The sequence below is a fragment of the Balaenoptera borealis genome, assembly GCF_965194805.1.
Source record: "Balaenoptera borealis genome assembly, chromosome: 1".
Classification (NCBI taxonomy): Eukaryota; Metazoa; Chordata; class Mammalia; order Artiodactyla; family Balaenopteridae; genus Balaenoptera; species Balaenoptera borealis.
The window spans coordinates 158,099,175-158,118,122 of NC_138860.1; the positions used below are offsets into that span (position 1 = coordinate 158,099,175).

Here is an 18,948-nt window from a genome sequence, read left to right on the forward strand (position 1 = left end):
CCCAAACAAGCCCTGTCCCTCACCAGGGATTTGATTTCTGGGACTCGAAGTACTTGGTCCAAAGGAATGGTCTGGGGGAGGGAGCTGGACAGTCGTGCTCCAGGCTCAGGACCCTCTATCCTGTCCTGCTCTGAACTTCCAGCATCCAGCCCCTCAGACCTGCTCTGGTCTGGCCCCCTCCTGACTGGAGCAAGTCTGAATGCACTAAGCTTCTCAAAGTATTCCTCAGCCAACCTGAACTCTGAGTGCTCAGATGTGGGCAGAGCTGGAGGTCTCCTGACCTGAATACTTGCTAGGGGGCGGATGCTGTGATAGAATCAAAAATGGCCTCACCCTTCCCGGAAGTGTTGGAATTGCCATGGGCCTGTGGCAGGAAGTGGGCTGTGGCTCTGCCCCTCCCTACATGGAGATTCTGTGTCCCGTGAAACTTAAGAAACCCTCCGAGTACTCTACACTACTCAATACTGGCTGCTCTACTTTCTCTGGAGTGACCCTCAAAGGACTGGGGCAGGGAGGCAGGAGAGATGCGGAACCCACGTGGGCAACATAGGGAGCGTGAATCACAAGGTCCCAGAATCCCTGCCGGAGCTGAGCTTCCCGGACCCTGGGCTCTGCCGGCCAGCAGGCCAGCCCGTCTGTGGAAGGGAATGTTGCCTTGGGACGCCTGTTCCCAGCACCAGGATGTGCCTAAAGATAGCTGGGGCTTGATTTCCTCCGTGCCCTCTGACCTTTGACTTCTGCCCGCCACTGCTGCGTCTGAGGCTCCATAGCATGTCCCCTGGGCACCCCCAGTGGTTGCTCGAGATTCTATTCCTGCTTCTTTCTCAGTTCTGCCTATGACCTTGGGCTCCGCTATTCTCGGGGCCCAGTTTGGAACCAGTTCCGCCTCCATTCAGTGCTTGTCTCTAGGATACAGCTTCTGAGGAGCGCCATCTCTCCTAGCTAACCTAGGCAGCTGCGCCCGGACTTTATTAGGTGCCTGTGGTCCCCTAAGGGCGAGTGACTGAGGCTGCTCCTTCTCTGGATGCCATGGTGGGGCGGAACAGAGGGTCTTGAGGGCCATGCATGGAAGCCAGCGGCACTTGGACCATCCCAGGTCTGTGGCTTCTGTTGCCCTTTGTGCCCTGGTAGGCTGGGAGTAGGCAGCTGGCCCCTGCCATGGGGTCCTCACTTCCATCCCCCTTTGCCCCAGGTTTGGGTGTGAGGACATGGGTCCCCTGGGTCTCTTCAGTGTCCACCCTGTGTCATCTTTGGAGCTCCTGCTGGGCTCTTCATGTGGCAGGTGCCCCGTGGATGGTGAGCCACTTCCCAGCACGTGCCCAGACCCACATGCCTGCCGCACGTGTCCCTCCCCCCGCTCCCAGCCCAGATGGTCTCTGCCAGGCCAGCTCAGCTGCCTCCCTCACGCCTCAGCAGCTCCTAGGACAGGGCCATGCAGGAACCCAGCTGGCCGGGGTGCCTCCAAGCCTGGGAGCAGCTGGGATGCTTGGGGGCACTGGGGGTGGGGGGTGGCGGTTGTCCTTTCGTGGAGACCTAGTGCCTCTATACACATGTGGGGCCGGGCTGCCTGGGGCTCGGAGGACAGGGAGCTGGAGGAGAGGAGCCCAGGACAGGAGAGCCCGACTGGGTCAGCTTTAACCCCACAGCTGCACACCAAGTCCACAAGCTGGCCAACTCAGTCCCCTCCCCTGTGTCCGCTCCCCACTCATACAGCATCTTGGGCAGAAAGGCCTTGGTGAGCCTCACTGGCCTCTCCCAACATCTTTGAGTGCACTGGTTGCTTCTGCTCCTGGAAGCCTCATGACGAATAAGAGCAGTGTCACCTGGGCTAGAGCCCTGGGTGCCAGAACATCTGAATCGTCCTAGAAGGCTTTTTTTTTAAATTTATTTTATTTATTTACTTGTTTGTTTGTTTGTTTATTTTGGCTGCGTTGGATCTTTGTTGCTGCACGCAGGCATTCTCTAGTTGCAGTGAGCGGGGGCAAGCTTCTCACTGCGGTGGCTTCCCTTGTTGCGGAGCACGGGCTCTAGGCGTGCGAGCTTCAGTAGTTGTGGCACACGGGCTCAGTAGTTGTGGCTCGCGGGCTCTAGAGCAGAGCTCGGTAGTTGTGGCGCACGGGCTTAGTTGCTCCGCGGCATGTGGGATCTTCCCGGACCAGGGCTTGAACCTGTGTTCCCTGCATTGGCAGGTGGATTCTTAACCACTGTGCCACCAGGGAAGCCCCCCTAGACGGCTTTGAAAGCGCCACAGGCCACCTGGGGCTGCCCCACCCCGACCTGTTCTGTTATGCTTTGACAAGAGGGTTTGGATACTTCTTGTCTGCAGCAGCCATCACAGGGCCTGGTGAACAGTGGGTGCGCACCCAGCCCAAGTCCTGGCATGTAGCGGGTGCTCAACTAGTATGGGCTTGACACACATCGGGATCTCAGCAAGCACAGGCTTGGCACCCACCTGGCCCTCCCTTGGTAGAGGGCCTGTCACTTACCAGCCACTCACCTAGCATGAGTCCCAGCATGTAACAAGTGCTCAACTAGTACAGACATGGCACACATTGGGCACTCACTTAGCATAGTGCAAGGCGCACAGTGGGTGCTCACCCTGCTCAGGCCTGGGCATATATTGGGTCCTCACATGGCACAGAATTTGGCATGCATGGGGCACTCATGTAGTGCAGGACCCAGCACACCACAAGGGCTCCCTGTGGGGCGGACACACAGTGGGTGCTCTCTTAACACAGAGCCTGGCACACAGTGGGAGCTCTCCCAGCATTGGATGTGGCACACACTGTGTGCCTTCCTAGCATGGGTTTGACACACAGTAGGTCTTCTACCTCAGGCACCAACACACAGTGGGCACTCTCCTTCTATAAGGCCTAGCACAGAGAAGGTGCTCTCCTAGCCAGGACAGCCTGAGCAATGACTTAGATAATCAACTAGACGATCCTAGATGCGCAACTACCCCCTCCCCAGTGAAATGGACAATATCTAGATCCAGAGGAAAAGGCCCAACCTCCTCAGGCTTCCTCTCCGGACCTAGGACCTGCCCTCCGTTCCCCTTGGTCTCCCTCCCCTCCCTGGCCTCTCTGGAGGCCACCTACTCAGTCCTGCGGCCTCCCCTCCCCTCACACGGCTTCCCTGCAGCCCCGCCACCCCCAGCACTTTCCAGTCCTGGCTCGGCAGGACCTTCCCTCGGAGTCGCAGGGTACAACAAAGCCCCTAGACTCCTTGGCCCTCTGGAGGCATGCCCACTCTTATTAAGAAAAGTCAGAGGCGGGGTTGGGGGAGTCGGCCTCCCTGAGTGGGGCTGGGGCAGCTGGATCCCACTAATGAGGCCTCATTACTGCCAGGACCCAGCTGGGCTGCTGCCGCCTCCTGTCCCCATGGCCAGAGCCAGAGAAAGCTGTCCAGCCAGGGCTGCCTGTTCTGGGCACCCAGCCCAGGCCAGGGCAGCCAAAGCCCAGAGCCCACCCTGGGTGGAAGTGAGCAGTTGGGCATCATGGGTGACTGGGCCTTCCTGGAGCCAGCGGCCCAGCCAGGGCCTTGGCCCTCAGTTTGGGCTCACAGGAAGTCCGCGGAGCGTGTCTGGGGGCCCGGCTGCGTGAGGCTGGCCCGGGGAACAGCTCAGTCAGTGGAGTCTGAGGCCATTCTTAGGAGACTTGCTTGAGCTGAGGTCAGTCCCCATCTTCCTCCCCAAAATGGGCATAATAACATACCTATCTCAAGGGGCTGTTGGAAGGATTAAATGAGTTAATATATATATAAAGTGTTTAGGACAGTGTCTGGCTCATAGTAAGCACTTATTATGTATTATCTGTTACTATTGTTAATAATGCTAATAGCTTCAAAGATGGATGGATATTATCCCCATCTTAGAGATGAAAAAATTAAGACCAGACATGTTAAGTGACTTGCCTAAGGAGATATATATAGTGAGAACTGCCAGAGCTGGGGTTTGAACCCAGGCTTGTCTGACTAAAGCCTTTGCCCTTTAAAAAGAATGTCATCCTGCCATGTTCCCACTGGGGTCACCTCACTTACCAAACTCACAGGGAAGCTGTCCTTTACATCAGAATTCATACATGCTTCAATTTGACTGATGTTTACTAAGATCCTACCATGTACCAGACCCTTTGCCAACCTATCAGTTTCCAAAAAGAGCTATGCCTTCCCAGCACCAGAACACTCGTGCCCACCTTCCTGGCCACGGGTTTGTGGTGTCTCAGCATCCGCTGGAGACTGACCAGTGAGTGTGGCCTCAGAGAAGAGGGATTGGATGGGTCTGAGTGACACTCCACCCCAGCCATGGTGACACCTGCTAGACTGTGCCCAGCCCACTCGGTACACACTCCCAGGGGGAACACCTCAGGTTCTGGGTGATGCAGTACTAATCCTCAAAGGTCCTTATTCTGCAGCCACCCTCTTGGCTAGTGCCATCTTTCTTCAGACAGGTGACAGCACCGTTCACTAAGCCAGAGCTTTTATACATGGTCAGTCATATTCTCTAATGAGGACACTCCATCATCTTGGCTGGTTGGGAGTCCCCAACTCCTGGGAGGACTGCTTCAGGATCCATCACCCCCCAGCCCACAGCATTCTAAGAAGTCTGAGATGCTCTGGTAGTGCCCTGTGGGTTGCGCCCCCTTCCCCCTTCTCCTTCACCATCTCTAGTGCCCAGTGGTACCCAGGAGCCCACCAAGTGCCAGGCCTATGCACTCAGAAGCATCTGGGCCCCAGACCTCATTCTGGAATGGGAGTGAGCCGCCCTCTCTCTCTCTCAGTTCCACGCCTGCTCTGCCTCACCCTGTGGTTGTGAGTGTGTGTGTATGTGTTTTGTTCCAATAACTTGCTGGGAACAAGGGAGAAACACAACAAACCCTGCGCTTCACTCTAACTGTGGAGCACCCGCGCTGGGCTGCGTGGGGACTGGCTGGAGGGGGAGGGCCGGGGAGGGGGTAGGCAGAGCTTCAGGGAGAGATGAGGTGAAAGTAATTGATGCTGCCCAGCCAGTAGTGGAAGAGGCAGGGGATGCGCCAGTGTCGCCCGGAGCTGGCAGAGGTGTGAATGAGAGGAGACACGCACACCCCGCTCCAAGTGCTCACCCTGGGATGGCCGCGGCTCAGGGACCTGTGGCCCCCTCCTCCCCAGAACAGGTCAGTCACCTTCCAGGAGGTCGAGCCCCCTCTCTGGTGCCAGGCGGACTGGGAGGCAGGGCTGGGGGTGGGGAGAGGGGCTGAGTGGTCTGTGCCAGGGAGGGGCAGGCACAGCCAGCCAGAGAGACAGACACCAGCAAAAGTGACCCAGAAAGTTGCAACTGTGCAAAGGAGCGGGAAGAGTTAGCTATGCGGAGGGAGCACGGGGGAGGAGAATGGGGGTATGAGGGCTCCCCCAGCCCAAGGACCTGCTGAGAATCTGCTCTGTGTATCAAAGCTGCATTGTCCTAGCTCCCGGGGAGACGGGCCGGAGGTGCCCAGGAATTGTACTAATCAATACAGCCCCATTGTCTGTGCCACGGCAGCTACTCCTATGGGGAGAGTGGTGAGGGGGCAGGGGGACTTGTTACATGGACTCAGTGGTGAGGGTGGGGGAACGGGATGGGGCGACAGTCTCGGCTGCGAAGAGAGAGACCCCACGCGGTGTTCGCCAGTGTCTAGGACAAGTGCCCGGGTGGTGGGGGCACCGGTGTGCCCTCCTCCCTGGAAGCCAGGGATGGTCAGGGATGTCAGGCACAATGGGACTGATGGCAGTGAGGGAGAGGGGACTGGGAATGCCACCTTTCTTCCCTGTAGGGCATCCTGACTTGACCTTCGGAAGGCAAGAGAAGGAATGTCCTCTGGGGAGATGTGGGTTGCATTTGGGAGAAACATTATGAAGGGCTGCCCTCCACCTTCAGGACTGCCAGGGTCAGAAGCCAAAGCCACTTTCCAGAATGCCAGCCCGCCGCCAACCGAGCCGGGCAGAGACTGCTCAACGGCTGCCACAGTGCAGGGCATGACTGCTGGGCTTCAGGGCAGAAGCAGAGCCCACCCAATGGCCCTATCACTTCTCCCAGGGCCTGGAGTGGAGCCTGGCGTGCCTGGGGTGCATCTTCTGTCTGCTCTCCACAATATTGGCAGATCACTCTCTGCCAGTCAGGGCTCTGGGACGAAACAGCACCGGGCATGTCCTTGCCTCTCTCACCTCCTATATGAGGGCCTGATCTCCTGACAGGTGCTCGGAGGTTTTCCTTGAAGCCAGAGGCACTCTCTAATAGCCCCTGCATCCTGCTCGGGTCTGGGGTAGATTTTCCCACGGTCCTGCTGCTCCAGCCTGGGTCCTTGACTCTTTCCCATGTCTGGATGAGCGAAGCCAGATGAAAGATGGAAGGCTCTGTCATTGCGGGGCAGATGTTGCCTGAGGGCCAGCCTGGCTCCTGGATTGATTGGACCGATGGGAGAGAAGTTGGGGAAACAAGAACCAAGGGGTGTGAGGAGGTCATGGGGTCTCCTGAGGCAGCCACAGTTTACTGTCCTGGCTGTTCTGCCTGAATTCCCCACTGGGACTCAGAGAAAGTTGCCAGTGATCTGGATTTGGCTCAAGGTCAGTCTGGGATGTAGGGTCTTGCCCGTTCTCCTCCACAAAGTTTGTCTTGGATGGGACTTCATCCCTTGAGCAAACCCTGGGGCTGCAGAGTCCTGGACAAGAAGCCTGCTGGATCCTAGTGGGGCCCGCCCTGCCCGGGCTGCTCCAGGATTCCTCCGCGTCCACCGAGAGCAGAGCTCACAATTCACAGAAATATCCCGTGGACACCGCTCTCGGAGGGCAGGAGTCGGGAGCCAGAGCACAGCCGTCGCCCAGGGTAGAATCCTGGGCTGCCTCTGGGTCTGAGCATGAAGAAGGAAGGGACACGCCTGCGGTGGTGCTGGTGGCCGCCACTGGGAGCGGGCTCTGCAGCATTGTTTCTTTACACGTTGCTGTAGTTTCCAATTATTTTTAATGATAAGCTTATAATGCTTTTATAATCAGAAAGAAAGCAATAACAACTTTTTTTTTTTAAGTTGTTTAGAAGGCCAGTGGGAACTAATGGAAAATACAGGAGAGAGTCAGAAATAGCAAATTCCAGGCAGGGCAGAGCTACAGAATATTAGGAGATCTGTTGAGGTTGTCTGTCTATCCCTTGCTTTTACAGGTAAAGACGCTGAATGCTGAGAGTGGAAGTGGCTTGCCCGGGGCTGCCGGGGGAGCAGGCTCTAGAATGCTAGGCTTCTAACCCCCAGCACAGGGTCCCGCCCTGCCAAGCCCAAGGTATAGAGGGAGATCTGGATTCTGCCCTCAGAGCTGAACTGCCTTAATTCCAGGAGTTCATCCAGACCCGTGAATAAGTAGAGGGCAGAGGGCTATGGAAAGGACTTACATAAGTGACTGCTCGGTGTGGCTCACCCCTCTAGGCAGGAAAAGGGGTGGGAGGTTGTGAACCCAAGACAGGTCAACGACTGCTTCTAAGGGTAAGGGGCATGGAGGGTTTTATATGTGTATGTCTGTGTATGGCAGGCGTCACGGAGGATGATCAGCCAGCCCACCCACACAGCCATGGAAGGCGCGCCCCGTAGCCTGCATCCTGCCTGGCCTGGGGAAGCTCGGGCACAGGACAGGGCAGGGCAGTGCCCGCCCTGGAGATCACTCACCGGGCGAGTCAGAGGTGAGGGGTATGGCTCTCCAGGGAGCCCAAGGAGGAAGGGAGCAGCCCAGAGGGGCACCAGGCCACTATGGTTTAATTCACCACCCAGGTGTGAGCGACGGAGGGAGGTAGGGAGAGCAGCGAGGGGCGGACAGTGGGAGGTGGGTGATGGCAGGAGCAGCCTGGAGCCCGGCCAGTCGGCGGGGCCAAGCTGGGTTAGGCAGACAGGCCACCAGTCTGGGTCAGACCATGAGCACAAAGAAATTCTTTCGTGGGCACCTCAGAGCCAACAACCTCTGCAGGGACAGTTAATATCAGTGACACGCCGTCCACCTAGCAGATCAAGAAAATGGGAGGCTTAGAATGGGGGAAATTATGCAAGGAGAAAAAAAGTTGTGCAACATTGAAAAAGGCTCACCAGCCTTGGGCGTCGCTGCCAGGGAAGGAAGTGGAGGGGCGTCCCCAGAGGAGGGCTGGAGGAGGAAGGGAACTAGAGCCCCTAGGACCACCCCACCCCCCTACAGAGGGACCCTTCCCTCCAGTGTACTTGAAGGAAGGTTGGCTTCTTCTGTCCTTTGTTGAGCGCTATGCCCTCACCAGCCAGGCTCCCTGCTCATAGCTCGCACTGGAATTAAAAGTCAGAGGCCTAAGCTGTGGACCAGGCTCCCGCGGCAGCACCCCATCCACGGTCCCTGAATGGGGCACCGCAGGGCCCGGGGAGCAGCAGATGGTGCTGTTTCTGCCGCGAGCTCCTCACACCACTTGCAGGGCGTCATTTCAGCTCCTTCTGCACAGCAGACCCCTAGTGTTGCCAGTTACTTCCCGCCGCAGCCCAATCCCCAGTTCCAAGCCCCTGTCCCCCAGGCTCTGGCCTCCCCAGGTCACAGCCGGCAGCGCTGAACTGGTTAGCACAAGGCTCAGGGGCGTGCTGCTCTGGAATGGAGTGACCACTGGCTCTTGAGGGCTCAGGCAAGCTACTGCCCATGGCACTCGGCTGAGGGCATCATCGCCCTACCCACCCCCTCCATGCCAGGGAAGCAGCAGACCTCAGAGGTCCAAGTCTGGTCCCGCTGCACTTGGTCAGAGGGCTGGGGCCAGGAGATAGGTCTTGAACTTCAGGCCTTGGGGACCTCGGTCTCTGCAAGAGGCTTTGCCCTTGCCCAGCCCATGAGGCCATCCTGGACCCTCAGTTGTCTCTTTTACAGCTGTAACCGCTGCTTCGTGACCCCACCCATGTACTCCACAGCTGCCACAATCCCCCATTGTGCCCCTAAGTAAACAAGCCTCGGACAGAATAAAACTGTTATTGTAGGATCAACATATAGGAGCCCTATTTGGCTGGGATTTGTTTGGGGATGAATAAACTACCCCAAGCAGGCCTCACACCCTCTGAAAAAATGCTCCCCTGACCCTGAGGTATTTCTAGGCCTGTCCCAAAAAAAGGCCCTGGGAGGTGGTGACAGGCTTAGGCAGGATTCTGTAAGGACCTGTCACACTGGGACTGAGAGCCGCCCACTCCCAGAGCCAAGGTGGCCTTCAAGCCCCTTCATCAGGGAGGCCTTCTGTGACCTCACCCAGCCCCCAGCCCCGCCCCTTGTCATCCTTCCATGCTCTTGTGACTTGAGAAATTCCCCTTTGTGGGCACATTGAAGTTGCATATCAAAATTATGTGTTTATGTCATTGATGGCTTACTTCCTCCTGGACTTCTAGCTCTGAGTGGGTAGGGGTGTGTTTTGTTCACTGCTGAATTCCCCGAGCCTGGTGCAGGGCCTGGCACATAGTAGGAGCTCGTAAACCTCCGTGGCTGCATGAATGAAAGTACACAGGCTCTGCCGGTTGGCTCTGCGTGCTCCTTGAAGGGAGCACCACGGTTTCTGGTACTGTGCCCCCAAACCTTCCGGGATGGTATAAGGCTCAGTGTCTTCTCCGGGCAACGCTGGATTGGATGTGCAGGACAAGGGTGTCTGTGCTGTAGTGCCCACGTGGTGTGCAAGCCCAGAGCACCCCCCCAGATGTACCCATTGCGGGAGCAAGGGATGCACGGCTGGGGGGCCACCACCAGGTGCCGGGGCCTCCTGTGCCTGCCTTCCTAAATGGGCCTTTCCGGAGGGCGCAGGCCCGGGGAGGCCATTCCTCCCCTCTGCATCTGTTGGTCAGTGTCAGGGTCCAACAGCGTGTCAAAGCACCAGGCCCGTTTGTTTATTGGCCAGCGTGCCTATTGTCCTTGAATATGTCTGTTTCAAGCTGAGGGTCAGCGTCACTGCAGTGCCGCCCCTCAGAGGCCATACGGCTGTGTCTCTGACCCTGGGTGTCCTCCAGGGACGCCTGGCCATTTCTCTCAGGAGAACAGCCCATCTCTGGGAGGCTGTCTCCGTCACTCAAGGGCTCTCTGGGCTTCTCTGTTGGTGACTCTTGGGGTCCCTGTCTCTTAGTGAGACACCTCTGACCCCTCAGGCTCTGGCTCAGGGTGGCTCGATTTCCAGCTCACCTGGTAGGGGGTGGAAAGGCCAGGGCATGGGGGAGGGGTGCACTCACTTATAAAGGAACTTACTGGGTTAGTTCCAACGGTGGGGTTAGGGTCCTCAGTGGGGCTTCAGACCACCCAATCCAGCCTCGCAGCTCCTCCAGGCCAGCCCGGCAGCCTTCCCTTGGGGCAAACTCCCTCATCAGCCCCTCCTGACCAGCCTGTCTTCCGCAGCCCGCCTCTTCTCAGCTCAGAGACCCTTTTCTAGAGTCACTCCCTCTGTTTCCCCTAGCAGAGTCTGTCCTCCAAGTCTGGCGTGGTGCCTACAACTCTGGTCTCCTCCCCCCAACTCATGGCCAGCATCCCCCAGCCCAGGTCAGCTTCCCCAGGGCCCCCGCCCCCGTCATGGGCAATATAGGTGGCTCCCCTGGCCCTCCCATCCTGAGCCCCAGAATGCCCTCCCCAGGTCTGGGCCAGCTCAGTTGCTTCCCCCTTCCCCCACCCTACAGCCCTGCCCACCGTGTGCCCCCCGGAAAAAGCCTTCAGTTGGGGGAGGGGTCCGGGTCCCCTCCCCCGCAGCCGCCTGCCATGGGCAGCGTGCTCAGCCTGGCGATGTGGTGGCCGCAGCTGGGGGGGCTGTCTGGACACAGGCCCCTTTGTGCCCAGCCCAGCTTGGCTGCTTGGTATGAGGCTCAGCTGCTCCCAGATCCTCACCCAAAGGGGAGAGGGGAGGCTTGGGAGGGGCTGGCGCTGGGGGGCCCTCAACTCGAGCTCCCTCTCAGTGTCCCACCTCTCAGATGTCGGTAGCAGCTGCTCAGGTGGGCTGGTGCCCCTGGCACAGTGTGCCGGGGGGCTGGTGAGGGAGGCCGGCTTGGCACCCTCCGGCGGCCGCTCCTCCCTCTCCCGTCCTCTGCCGGGCCTGCCTGCAGCTCCTGCCAGCAGAGGGGAAGCCCGGGGTGGGGTGGGGGCCTGGAGGGTCCATGGTGTCCCCACTGGGGGAGGCCCAAAGGGTCAGGCACCACGCGTGCAAATGCCTTGCTGATGGTAGCTTCTCTCCTGTTCCCGCAGAATGGTGCTGTGCCCAGTGAGGCCACCAAGAAGGACCAGAACCTCAAACGAGGCAACTGGGGCAACCAGATCGAGTTTGTACTGACGAGCGTGGGCTATGCCGTGGGCCTGGGCAATGTCTGGCGCTTCCCGTACCTCTGCTATCGCAACGGGGGAGGTAGCCAGCGGGCACAGGGCAGGGACCACCCACGTGGATAGAGCCCACCCCCCAGGGCCCAGCCACCCCTTCCACGGCACACACTCCAGACAGGCTGACCTCTGGCCCTGATCTCCTTTGCCCCCATCCCTGGCTTAGGTACCCTTTACCTAAGGGGCAGCACCCCGGACCCTGGCAGCATGCTCCCTCGAGGGGAGGAGAGGTAGAGAAAAGCAACCCAAACTCCCAAGTCTCCCTGTTTTATACTGCCTGTGTTTCAGCAGCCCCCCGCCCAAATGATTCAGGGATATTTGAGGATCTCATTGACTAATGTGTGTGAAATTGCTTGGTTAAGCCATCAAATCCCACCCAAACATGGTGGCTCTGGGCCCTGGGTTTGACTCAGAGCAGACTTCCTGGGAGCCTCTGTCAGGTTCAAAGACAGGTGGTGAGCAGTGTGCCTCAGACTTAGGCTCCGGCCCAGTGCATGGCACACCCTCCTGGGGGCCCAGCCAGTTGCAAAGGTTTTGTTGTTGGTTCTGAGCAGGAAGAGGGTGGGATTTCCCCAAAGCCGCCCTGAGCCATCCCTCTCCCTGCCCACCAGGCGCCTTCATGTTCCCCTACTTCATCATGCTCATCTTCTGTGGGATCCCACTCTTCTTCATGGAGCTCTCCTTCGGCCAGTTTGCAAGTCAGGGCTGCCTGGGGGTCTGGAGGATCAGCCCCATGTTCAAAGGTGAGGCCTGGGTGGGGTACACACACACACACACACACACACACACACGGGCCTCTGGGGACCATGGTGACTCACCCATCTGTATAAACACTGCCAACCCCAATGGGACACTGGTGTTAACCTGAGGCCCACATCAATGGCCAAGGCCATGGACACATGCTGGGATCCATGTTTACTTGGCCTCCACCCTCTCTTCCTACCACGTGCGTACACAAAGGCCCTTCGCCCCCCAGCTTGCCCCTGCCAAGGCCTTGAGCTGCCTCTTTTGTGGCACTCTATGAAAGCCTGCCTCTTAGGCCCTTCAGAATTAGCCTTGCCTCCTTCAGCTAGATGTGTGAGGCTGCTCCTGCCCCCCTCCTCCCCCAGGTGTGGGCTACGGCATGATGGTGGTGTCCACGTACATCGGCATCTACTACAACGTGGTCATCTGCATCGCCTTCTACTACTTCTTCTCGTCCATGACGCCCGTGCTGCCCTGGGCCTACTGCAGTAACCCCTGGAACTCGCCCGACTGCGCCGGCGTGCTGGATGCTTCCAACATCACCAACGGCTCCCGGCCTCCCGCCCTGCCTGGCAACCTCTCCCACGCGCTCAACCACACCCTCCAGAGGACCAGCCCCAGCGAGGAGTACTGGAGGTGAGGCCCCCAAGGGACCTGGGCTTCTGGGGGGGACCCCTGGCGCCAACACTCAGCCCTCGCTTTGGCCATCAGGCAACCGTCTGCAGCCTCGGGAGGGTACCAGGAGTGGAGCGGGCCAGAGGTGCGGGAAGAGGTACAAGGAGTTCACAGCCTGGTTCAGGAGAGGCTGACACTTACGCAGTGGCAGCAAGGGAGGGAGGGCTCCAGCAGTCAGGCAAGTCTGCAGAGGAGAGTCAGGGAAAAGGGGGATGGCTTCCTGGCGAGAAGAACAGCACGAGTGGAGGCCCTGGGTCCCAGCTGAGCAGGGGCTGGGCCTGAGCCTGAGGGGAACCTGTTGTGATGAGAGTGACAGGTGTGTGGGGAGCTCACGGGCCGTGAGGTAGCCTAGGAGGGAGCACCAGCCCTCTTGGAGAACTTACAAGAATGAAGCACAGACCTAATGCTGCGGAACAGAAGAAGCCGTGGAAGTTTCCTGAGCCCAGGGCTGTCCTCATCAAGCTGGGCTTAGGAAAGATAGCCTGGCACCACTGTGCTCCGTGGTGACAGCGAACGGAGTCTCGGGGCTGGCTGAAGGGAAGCTGCTGCTGGAGGTGTTTGGAACATCTTGTCCCAGCTGGGTGGGTGTGAGGGCACAGCAGGACATCCTGGAGGAAATGCCCCATGTCCTGTTGAGGAACTCATGGGAAGAGGGCTTGGTGGGCTGGTGGGTAGGCCTCGTTCATTCATTCCGCAAACATTTATGGCGTCCACCCTGCCGGGCCCTGTGTGCCCATGGGGTATGCATGGCCCTGAGCCCCGGCCCTGAGGAGTCCACAGTCCAGGGGGGAGATGGGTAGTTACCGCTATTAGGGGCAGGTGCCTCAGTGCAGGTGTGTGCAGGGGTGTGGTGAGTACAGGAGGAGCTGATCAAGAAGGCTTCCCAGAGGAGGGAGGGAGACGTAGAAGGGACTGGGAGAGACATGAGCAGGTGAGCTGAGGCCAGGAGGTGGCAAACTGGAGCTGGGGTCGGGGGCAGGTGGGACACTGAGTATTGGGACAGAAGAGGCCAGAGGCATCATAAGGTGCAGAGCTTTTCATGCCAGGCTGAGGGTTGGAGGCTTTCTCCACAATGTGATGGAGAGCCGTGGGTGAGCGGCCGAGGCCCCAGTGGTACTTGAAGTCCTAGCAGGTCAGTATCCTCGAAGCCCAGGCCCAGTGCTCAAACCCTGAGGGCCCAGCTTCCCTGTGCCAGCCTCTGTGCTGGGCTATAGACATTCAAAGATGGTTAAGATGTGGTTACTGCCCTTGAGGCTCATGGTGGACACAACAGAGCTGTTGCCTCCCAGTAAGGGGTGGGCAAATTTACCCCTGGGCAGACTCAGTCATTCAGTCACTGGACAGGTCATTTCCTGAGCTCCTAGTAGGTACCAGGCACTGCACTGAGAGTGGGGACAGAGCGGGGAGTAAGAAACAGAATCTGCCCATTTAGGTATTCTGCTATATTTGAGGCATGGTGTGGACTGGGCAGCTTGATCTAGACTGGGGGTGAACCTTCTGGAAGCTCCCAGAAGCACAGTGTCCCGCCCATACACCGGAGATGCTCCAGAAGCTCTCACCCCAGGGGCCGTCTGCCAGGGATTCCCCGATGGGTGGGTCCACTGCAGGGCAAAGCTCACGAGATTTTATCCAGTGCAACTAGAGGGGAATTTCCCTCAAAGAAAACTAGCCATGGGTCAGGAGGTCCACAGGGTGGCCAGCTCAACTCTACTCCTCAGCCAGGGCTGGAGCCAGGCATGCCTAAGGAGCCGCTGTCCCAGGCAGGACTCCTTCCTTGAAGGATGGCTCCCTGCCGCCCCCTCCTGGAGAGCCTGGGGAAATGACCCTTGAGAGGGCTGCCTCGGATGGCATCAGCAAGGAGGTGAGGCGAGCAAGCACCTCCATTTCTCGGGCAGCTACTATGTGCCAGGCATATTCTCTTATATGATATTATCCCTGTTTTTCAGATTCAGAGATTTATGCTCAGAGGTTAACGAACTAGGCAGCAATGCTGTGTCAGGATATACATGCCTCTCTGTGCCTGGTGCCTGGTGTGAATTAGGCCAATGATACTCTACAGGCATTCTTGGTCCACACTCTCCAGCGCCCCTCTGAAAAGCTGCACAATCTCATTTGAGCCCCACAGCAATGCTGTTAGGTAGTGGGTGCAGGTTTTATAAAATATTCCCATTTTACAGGTGAACAAACAAGTCAAAAGAAAGATTAAGTGACTCCTCTAAAGCAAGAGAAGCTCCCAGGGCAGATTTCTGAGCCCACGTCTGCCTCTTGCTCACCCTTTGGCCCACAGTCTTCCCCTCCTTCACCACCCCTTCACAATCTTGTCTTACAGTCCTCTGTGTGCTGGTCTAACGCCTGCTAGGCAGGCCCTAAGCTCAGGACATGCCCTCTCATCTCCCCAGCAGACACCTGACACCCAGTGGGACTTGGATCCCAGCACCCCTCTCCCGGTGTCTTCATGGCAGCCCCGGAGCCACACAGACCTCACTCAAATCCTGGCTCTGCCACTTACCAGCTGTGTGGACTTGGGAGGTCACCAAAACTCTCTAAGTCTCAGCTGTTCATCCGTTAAGTGGGCGTGGTTACAACATCATTCTTGTTGTTATAAAGATGCAACATAAATCACTAGGAGCAGTGATGGGTGCTCAGTAAGCACAGTGATAGCCACTGCTGGAAATGCAGTGAAATAGATTAGGGTGTCCTGTTCTCAAGGTGTTTACCATCTGGTTGGGGAAATTTAAAAATAATGCAGAATAAGTCCAGAGATGTTATGTGAGAGCCAACTTGTAAATATGTGGGGTTCCAAAAGTTTTAAGGTTAGCTGTTTGATCTCAAAAGCACATAGTCCAAAACCAAAACAAAACACTAAATATGGTACCATAAAAAGAAAGGTAGAGTTCATTATTTAATTCCCAGGCTAGCCTTCTAAACTCTTTAAGCCGTCGTGTTATATGCTGGACTCTTGCAATATAAGATAATATAAAGCACTACCAGCTTAACAGATATAATTAGCAAAGTTTTTAAAAAGTCTTTTGAACAAGAAATGGTTTCTTTACTTTGAACGCTGTTGCTCAAAGTAAAGCGACTCTCGGCTGTAGCAGTAGGACCCGATGGCTATTCTGGAAGGCAGAGCCTCCCAACACGATGCACCCTAAATAGTGTGCCAGTCCGGTGGCGCTTGGGCAGCCCAGAGTCCCCAGCCCTGCTGCCTTCAACTTTGAGTGACCTTGTCGACTTGCCCTTATGGGCCAAAAATATTTTTTCTGCGTGCCACTAAGGGAAAAGGATTGGAAAGCACAGCTGCAGGGGTCCAGAAGCCTCTCCTTGGGGGGAACCTCTCCATCCCTTTGTCTTTGGTTCCCCCATGGACTAAGAGCCCGGAAAGATTCCAGCCCAGGGCCTGGCCCGTTGAACAAACCAGCGCTGTGGCGGGAGTTGGACAGGAGAGGGGCGTGTTGGACAGCGCCCTCTGCAGGTCACAATGTGTAAGGCGGCCTGGGGGAAGATTTGAGGCAGAGGAGGCAGGACAAGGTGTTTGCAAGTCTTAACAGCCAGGCAGGCTGACCAAGCAAACACCAAGTCCCAGGCCTGGCAACATTGTCCCATGAGGGGCCGGAGTGACAACCCATCGCAAGGTATTAAACATGTTGTCATGAGGTTTGAGAACTGATTTGGAAAAAAATAAGTAAAAATAGCTAAGACTAGAGGACAGCCTATGAGCTACGCTGAGAGACCCTTGCTGAAAGAAGGGAAAGAAAGGAGCCTGTATTTACCTAAATTTCTCTACAAATTATCCTAGGTTGGTGTTATGATGCCCATTTTACAGATGAGGAAACTGAGGCTCAAGAGTTTGTCTCTTGCTCATCACTTCTAGCCTGGACAACTCCAGCAACCAAGCCGGTCCCCCTCCAGGTTCTCCCCTTTATACTTCTCAGTCCATTTTCCATGATGTGCATTCACTCATGCATTCAGCAAATATTTATTGGGCACTGCTCTGTGCCAGGCACTGTGCTCAGCACTGGGGGATACAACAGTGAACAAAACAGACAAAAACCCCTGCCTTCAGAGGGCAGATGACAAACTAAGTAGTAGAGTGTACAGTGTGATAGAAAGAGATGCGCTGTGGAGGAAAATACAGCAGAGAAGGCGGTAAGGTGTGCCAGGCTGGGGCCAGGGTGGCAGGTTTAATCAGGTGTGCCAGAGTAGGCCCCTTTGCAAAGAGGACACCTGAGTGAAGACTTGAAGGAAGTAAAGAGGGCGGGAGCCACGTGGACGAGCCCAGCTGCATAATTTGTGGGACCCAGTGCAGAATGAAAAGATGGGGCCCCTCGTTCAAATGAATTAAGAATTTCAAGATGACAATGGCAGGGCATTAAACCAAGCACAAGGCCCTTCTAAGCATGGGGTCCTGTGTGCGTGCACAGGTCTCACACCCATGTGGACATGTGGAGATTTGGGGAAAGGGTACTCCAAATAGGGAATAGCATGTGCAAAGGTGGGAGCATGCCCGGCACATTTAAGGAACAGCAAGGAGCCCAGTGCAGCTGGAGCAGTGAGCAAGGGGGAGGGCAGGAGGAGAGGAGATCTGAGAGATGGCAGTTAGGGGGTAATGGATCATGTAGGGCTCTGTAGCCACCGTAAGGACTTTGGTTTTTCCATGGCGAGATATGGGAGATGCTGCAAGGTTTTGAGCCAAGGAGAGACCCTGAGAGTGCTCTTTTAAAAACCCTCCAGAAGCTTCTCATTGTTCTCAGAATAAAATCCAAACTTCTCAGCCTTGACTTCGCAGCTTCTCTTGGTCTGGTCCCTTTCTATCTTCATCCTTCTCTATTCCCTTCCCCCTTCTCCTCCAGCCTTCCTGAGCTACTGACATGCCCAGGCGGGGCTGTGCTGGTTCCTGACCCCTGTCCTGCTGCGTGCTATTCCCTCAGCCTGGCATACACTTCCACTCCTCTTCACTCACCTCCTCCCCATCCCTCAAACTTTGGCTCAAGCTTCACCTCTTCCAGGAAGACTTCCAGTGTGCTCCTCCCCATGGGGTTGAGACACTCCTCCCGGCAATGCCTGATCCAGGTCTATATGCCCAGCATCTAGCAAGGGCCTGGCACATAAACGTCCAGTTGATTGAAAAAGCACAGCTGGCATGGCACAGGGCGCCAGATAGAGCCACACATACGTAGGTTCAAGTCTGGGCCTGCGTGCTCCGGAGCCTCCATCTTTACTCAGTCCTCCACTGCCTCCCTCTGTTCATCAGAGCTGGAGGACTAGTGTGGGTGAAAAGATCACAGAAGGCTTCCTGGAGGAGGTGACGCCAGATAGGGTGTGTCTAGTCCGGAGGAGAGGGCATTCCTGAGGGGAGAAACACACAAGCAAGGGCCTGGGCTGGGTCTGAGCAGGGACAGGGAGACCTCCACACCCAGGGGCTGAAGAGGCTGGCCCAGGACCAGGGTGTGGCCTGCAGGTGCCCTTGAGGGTCCTGGGAGAGGCAGCAGGCAGAGGGGGCTGGGCCTGCCGGGGCTGGCGCCTCACAGACGCTCCCATCTCACATGAGCCAGCTGCTGGGACTTCGTGAGAAAGGAGGGAGCTGCCAGGCTGGGCCCTGGCCTTGGGAGTTTGTTGCTGGGTGGTGGGGCTGGCCATCAGTGACAAAGTATCCCCTTTCCAGGCTCTATGTGCTGAAGCTGTCAGATGACATCGGAAACTTCGGGGAGGTGCGACTGCCCCTCCTTGGCTGCCTGGGTGTCTCCTGGGTGGTCGTCTTCCTCTGCCTCATCCGAGGGGTCAAGTCTTCAGGGAAAGTAAGTACCCCTCCCCCTGCAGGATCTGTGCCCACCCAGAGGTATCCTGCCTCCCCTACCTGGGTTTTGTGTGGAGGGGTGGGTGGGGGAGCGATGAAAGGATATGGGAGGGGAAGAGGGACCAGAGGACCAGTGGTGGTTGAGGGGGCAGGAAGAGCCCGAAGGAGTCCAGCGGGGCCCCTCTCGCACCCAGGTGGTGTACTTTACGGCCACATTTCCCTATGTGGTGCTGACCATCCTGTTCATCCGTGGCGTGACCCTGGAAGGAGCCTTCACGGGCATCATGTACTACCTGACCCCACAGTGGGACAAGATCCTGGAGGCCAAGGTGGGCTGTGGACGGAGGGGGACCTAGAGGGACGGGGAGAGGCAGAGAGGTGCCAGCCTCTGACCACAGGTCCTCACCGGCCCATCCCTC

The 18,948-nt window shown here is 57.1% G+C and overlaps 1 protein-coding gene across 9 annotated transcripts in view; it reads left to right on the top strand.

Moving 5' to 3' along the window:
• The window catches only part of SLC6A9 (solute carrier family 6 member 9), a 31,638-nt gene that overhangs the window by 6,846 nt on the left and 5,844 nt on the right, over positions 1-18,948 (top strand). For 5 of the 9 annotated variants that reach the window (XM_082364664.1, XM_082364666.1, XM_082364669.1 and 2 more), the window contains 5 exons: positions 11,188-11,344; positions 11,928-12,059; positions 12,426-12,696; positions 18,398-18,530; positions 18,724-18,858. In XM_082364664.1, coding sequence (XP_082220790.1) covers positions 11,188-11,344; positions 11,928-12,059; positions 12,426-12,696; positions 18,398-18,530; positions 18,724-18,858 — 828 coding nt within the window. Of the gene's footprint in view, positions 1-10,414; positions 10,495-11,187; positions 11,345-11,927; positions 12,060-12,425; positions 12,697-18,397; positions 18,531-18,723; positions 18,859-18,948 lie in introns of those variants that run through there. The other 4 variants (XM_082364670.1, XM_082364671.1, XM_082364668.1 and 1 more) reach the window with 3 other exon arrangements.